The sequence below is a fragment of the Gastrolobium bilobum genome, unplaced genomic scaffold (assembly GCF_033153095.1).
Source record: "Gastrolobium bilobum isolate Gb01-03AN ecotype WA unplaced genomic scaffold, APGP_CSIRO_Gbil_v1 utg15844, whole genome shotgun sequence".
In the NCBI taxonomy this organism is placed as follows: Eukaryota; Viridiplantae; Streptophyta; class Magnoliopsida; order Fabales; family Fabaceae; genus Gastrolobium; species Gastrolobium bilobum.
In genome coordinates this window covers 19,189-24,990 of record NW_026896862.1, presented here as the reverse complement: position 1 = coordinate 24,990, position 5,802 = coordinate 19,189, and the positions used below count along the sequence as shown (strand labels likewise).

The 5,802-nt window shown below is 35.9% G+C and overlaps 1 protein-coding gene across 1 annotated transcript; it reads left to right on the top strand.

The window, feature by feature from the left end:
• The first annotated feature begins 1,829 nt into the window (after positions 1-1,829).
• LOC133302457 (protein CUP-SHAPED COTYLEDON 2-like) lies at positions 1,830-3,704 on the top strand. The gene is made up of 3 exons (XM_061502230.1): positions 1,830-2,040; positions 2,118-2,401; positions 3,111-3,704. The coding sequence occupies exons 1-3, from the start codon at positions 1,830-1,832 to the stop codon at positions 3,702-3,704; spliced, it is 1,089 nt and encodes a 362-aa protein (XP_061358214.1).
• Positions 3,705-5,802: the final 2,098 nt, after the last annotated feature.

Sequence of the window (5,802 nt, the reverse complement as noted above, 5' to 3'; positions counted from 1 at the left end):
GAGTAAAAATTACTGATTCCATATTTGGTTTAGAACGAAATATGACTTGGAATATGAGGTTATTTTACAAAAATAACCCCAAACTATTTTTACTTTTGTAATTGATAGATTGAGTCTAGATTTTTATGTGTATTGGGGTATTTTTGTCTCAAAATTTATTGTTGTGCTTTCCCTTTACTTGGTATTCTGATTGGTATGTCGAATTACCATATTATTTTTGGTAATCTGAATAGTGACTTTTCTTTATAAATCAAATTACCGGTAATCTTTGGATATTCGGGAATCGTAATTTATTCCTTCTACCAAACGTGATAATTACATTTACCAAAGAAGGATTACCGGTAATCCTCTCCAAAAACTTGAAACAAACACCCCTGAAGGCTACCACATGCCTATAATATGATGGGAAAACGAGGTGGGGAAAACTTATGACACTCCTAGCTACAACTTAAAAAAAAAAATGATGATGGTTATATTATATCTCATTTTTACCTCGCTTTCAAAAGGATATTTAATTTCCAAAAAAAAAAGAGATTTATTTGTGTTAAGTATGCCACCAACTGTAGCACTGCATCATTCATCAAAAGGTATCTGCAACTCCCCATATAAACTGTTCAGTTATCATTAATGAAAATAAATAATAGTTTTGTATTATAAGGGATTATTAAAGGAGAATAGAATGCACTCTTCACTTTGGGTTTAAACTGTTTCTGTTTCAGAGGTACCAAAAAACAGAACACAAAAGTACTTATAAACAGAAACAGTGAAGAGGTACGTATAAATAACTTTTTCTGTTTCAGAGGGTACCAAAACTCACAATGATAAAATTAACTTTTTTAAGTGTACCAAATTTTACATAAATAAAAAAGAAAAACTACTCTTATGTTATATGTGATAATTTTCTCTCCTACATATTTTTTGATAACTGTGTTACTTTTGTCTTTTCTTTTCTTCTTATTTTTTAAGTAGTGAAGCTCACAAATTTATCTCTATGACATGAGATAACTTATCTCATTTAAGATAAGATTAATAAAATCCTAAATAAAAAGTGAGGAAGTTGGCGTGTAATAAACACGGTTGGTGTTTCTGATTATATAAAAAAAAAATTGTACTGTGCTGACATAGAAGATATGAAACAGCCTTATCGAAATATATATACAAGGTGAAAATCTCTCCTTGTTATTTTTGCTATTCTTTTTTTCATTTCAAAATTTCTTCTTTCTTCTAGCTTCTCACATACAAAGGCGCCAAAGTAACTCTTCCTCTCATAAAACGACTTTCTGTTCCCTTTTTCTTACAATATTTTTTTTTTTCACTGACAAAGGAATACCTGCACACTTCCTCACGCACGCACGCATACTCAAAGCCAAGCCCACTCCCTCGTACATCACTCTTTCTTTCTCTCTCTAGCTATGTGGATTATGATAAGGACCTTGTCAGAAGAGTAGAGAGAGATATCAGAAAGAGGACAGGGCAGAGAAAACACAGAGATTTTTCCAGCCATATCATAACTTATTATTTCAACTTTTTCCCTTCTGCCAATCCCCATGAAACCCTTATAAACCACACACCCTTCCTTCAACTCAAACCAAACCAAACCAAACCAAACCAAAAACCACAAGAAGCAAAGTGGAAAAGAAGAAAGGTGAAAACCCAACTCATAAAATTCCTTTCACTATTTTGCTTCTTTTCTCCCTTAGCTTTGGTGTTACCATTTCCTATATATATAATGAAAGCCATCAAGTGTTAGAAACCAAGATTCTCTCATTCTGTTTAAATTGAATTCTCCTACTTGAAAACCTCTTTCTGGTCTTCAATTTTCATCTTTGATGGACAGCAGCTACTACAACCATCACAATCACCATCACCACCACCACCTTGACAACAATGATGCTCACTTGCCTCCTGGTTTTCGGTTCCACCCCACGGATGAGGAACTCATCACTTATTACCTTCTCAAGAAGGTTCTAGACAGTACCTTCACTGGAAGAGCCATAGCTGAAGTTGACCTCAACAAGTGTGAACCATGGGAACTCCCTGGTAAACCCTCTCCTTTTTACCTTGCCTCCATGTTCATTTCATTATTGAAGTTAACCGTTGTGTTTTGTTCTTTGCAGAGAAAGCAAAGATGGGTGAGAAAGAGTGGTACTTCTTCAGCTTACGTGATAGAAAGTACCCAACTGGCCTACGTACCAATAGGGCTACAGAAGCTGGTTATTGGAAAGCCACTGGAAAAGATAGAGAGATTTATAGCTCCAAAACTTGCTCCTTAGTTGGCATGAAGAAAACCCTTGTTTTCTACAGAGGAAGGGCTCCAAAAGGTGAAAAGAGTAACTGGGTTATGCATGAGTATCGCCTTGAAGGCAAATTTGCTTACCATTATCTCTCTCGGAATTCCAAGGTCACTCTTTCATTAATTCATCTCTTTTTCTCCACTCTTCTTGAATAGTATTGTTACCTTACTCTTTTCATGTGTACTTTGTTCTGATCATGAGCCACATTTAGACACTTACACTTTACAGTGAAGTAACTTAGCCTTCTATAATTAGGTTTCGCTTATCAATGTTGGTGATTTGTCTCTTTCTTTTTGTTTCCGATTTTTGGGTCTCCATTATGATTTTGTACTTCAGGGTTCATCAATCTTTTGCTCATTAAACTGTTTAACATGTGGCCAACGGTTATTACCTGATGGTGCATGGAAACGTTTCTTAGTTTTGTGATTTGTGAATACATGTGAGAGTGTATGGGAACTATAAACAATGACGCATTAATTTCAACTTGATTACAACAGTGTGTTTATAAAAAAAGTTCCCTGCTATCATTTTTTCCACTACTGTTTCATTTCACATAGGGTTTAACACTTTTATTTAAAGTCATCTTCCATTAACTACCCTTTTTCCGTAGTTCTGCTAAGAAGCAGAAGATTCTAATAGCTTTAGCATTCAGCTTTTGCTAGCAAAAGCACTTTTAAGAACAGTTATACACAACAACACATACTTATTATTCCATTTTCACACTTCTTTTGCAGTTGTTTCTTTCTGACTTACTCTCCTTTTGTTTTTGGGTTTGGGAACACTGACACTTTCAATTTTGGTGTGTTGTGCATGAAGGATGAGTGGGTCATATCTCGTGTGTTTCAAAAGAGCAACACCGGCGGCAGTGGTGGCTCCACCGTGTCTGCCACCACCGGCTCCAAGAAGACAAGAACAAGCACTACCAACTCTGCTTCCACGAGCCTCTGCCCTGAACCAAGTTCTCCATCTTCAGTTTATCTTCCACCTCTGCTTGACTCTTCTCCCTACACAAACACCAACAGAACAACCTTCAACGACCGTCAAAACTGTTCCTACGACAGCACCACCGAAAGGGAGCACGTGTCCTGTTTCTCCACAATATCTGCAGCCAACAATGCAAGCTTCGATCTTTCTCCTCCGCCACAAGCTTTCACTCTCGACCCTTTTGCTCGGTTCCAAAGAAATGTTGGTGTCTCTGCTTTTCCAAGCCTTAGGTCCCTCCAAGACAACCTTCAGCTGCCTTTCTTTTTCTCCCCGGTGGCTCAGCTTCATGGTGGTGGTTCCGGTGATATTCCCGGTTGCGGCGGCGCCGTCGTGAACTGGTCAATGCCGGAGGAGCAAAGGGTGGCTGATGGTGGTTCCGGCATGGCATTGGAATCATCCGAGCTTGATTGCATGTGGGGCTATTAGGATTATTTGACTTTTCCAAGCGTTGACTATTATTAGGATTAGACTTTTATTGTCTTGTATTCTGAAGCAGTGTTTGTTTCCGTTATTGGCTTTGAACTACTCTTTAGTGTTTATTTCTTGGTTGTAGTAATTAATTACTAGGGTGGTGTTGTGTTTTGAACTATGGAAATGTTCGCATTATTCTCTGACGTGTATTGGAATTAAATGCACATTTAAGTATCAGAGTTGGATCTTGTTTGCTAGATATGATGCCAACATTTTGGATTGTTGTAATGTGGGAGCTGACAGGGGTAGGGGTTTCTTTTAATGTTTCGATTTGCCTGTGAATGGGACAAACCCATGAGTCTCTTGTGGTGGTTAATCTTATATGGGAACCTTGGCAACAAATTGCTTTAATGGAATCTTGCTTGAAATTGAGTTGTAGGGGGATCTAGCTACATTAGTATGTCACTTCTGTATTAAAATTCTTGATGAACCTGTCTCTTTGTACGTGCATTCGTGTTGCTGAAGATGCAATGAAAATATTTGTCCATGTTAGGTTAGTTTAGTTCAAAAATTACTGAAGATATAAATGTAAGGCAACTCAAAGATATCATTCAAACAGTATCCCAAGTGTTGGAGGCAATGACTTTTTGAGAGAACGGTTTTGATCGTTGATATAAATAAATCTCTTTAATTCATCAATTTTACTCTATTTTTTTAGTCTATGCATTTTAGTCTTAAAAAAATTTCATTGAACAGGTAGTTTACTTAATATAAGACTGATAAAAAAAATTTAGACATATTAGATTTATCATTTTTTAGCTTGTACTCGTGTTTTTTAATTCAATTAATTTAGTGATTTTTGAATCTATACTGAATTTGAATCCAGTATGGATTGCAAAGAGACTGTTTCCTGGATTCGAACCCATGACCTTTCGGTCATGAAGTATTTAGCAAATAATATCTATAAAAATCTTCATTTTTGTTTCATTGATATTTATCCACATTTTTCAATAATAGATGCAAAATCATTTAATACATTATACAATATTTCACTTTCTTTTATGCCAAATTGAACATGTAATTTTTAACCATAAAATTTAATAACATCAAATGATTGCATTTTTATAATATCATAAGAACTACATTTAATCATTTTTAATCAGAGCTAAAAGTTAGAAAGAGTGCATCTTGTAGTCCACGGATTTCAAATACTCTATTTTTTGTTAAATTGCTCTGCAGAGTTGGAATTTGCCAAAACAGACCCCACAAACATACTCGGAGGGCCTAAAAACTTTAAGATGGACTATCCTTATTGCCGAAAACTCAATGTTTCCCAGTTATTAAAATTTGCAGGAAAATGTACCAAAAACTTCATATCATCATATCTTCTTTGTCCGATCTCCATTTATGGCGAGTGACCACTCAAAACGATAATCTCAACGATTAGAACAAAGCTCAGTAGGTTTCACTTCTTGAGACTGGCTGAAATTTTTGGAATCTGGACCAAAAAGTTGCAGTTGCAGTATCTTCAAACTCAGATACTGGAAAATCCTTCTGTCGAATCGCGAAAGTTATTTAAAACATGTGTTCCTCTTGATGAGATCTTTAAATAGACATCTTACTCGCTCAAATCCGACACATGAAGCTAATACTTCAAAATTGTTGGAAGTTATGGGTTTGAGAAAGAAGGGTTTTGAGTTACTTGAAGTATTACACCAAAAGACATTAAGTTTGGAATGCTTAACAGTGTTATCTCAAGCTTAGAGATAATACAAGTTATTGGGCTGGAGCCCATATAGATCCAAATAACCATGCTCTCACTTATTAGGTTTGTATATGAACATATTATTGGACTGTATTATTAATATATGCAGCACCAAGTCCCCGAGTCCTTGCTACATTTACTATTTTTCTTTCAATAATCACATTTAGGGGTGTAAATGAGCTAGACTGACCTACAGGGGTCTATGGCCTAGCCTATATTAGACCAAACTTGGCCTATTACAAATAGTCAAATAGAACGGGCCTTGATTTTTTAAAAAACCTATTTAAAAAGTAGGCCATAAGCTTTTTTTTATACATATCGGGTCTATAAGCCTACAAGTCGGCCTAT

Coding starts and splice junctions, on each gene's coding strand:
- LOC133302457 (XM_061502230.1), top strand. CDS start 1,830: ATGGACAGCAGCTACTACAACCATCACAATCACCATCACCACCACCAC. Junction 2,041..2,117: donor TGAACCATGGGAACTCCCTG/GTAAACCCTCTC, acceptor TGTTCTTTGCAG/AGAAAGCAAAGATGGGTGAG. Junction 2,402..3,110: donor ATCTCTCTCGGAATTCCAAG/GTCACTCTTTCA, acceptor TTGTGCATGAAG/GATGAGTGGGTCATATCTCG.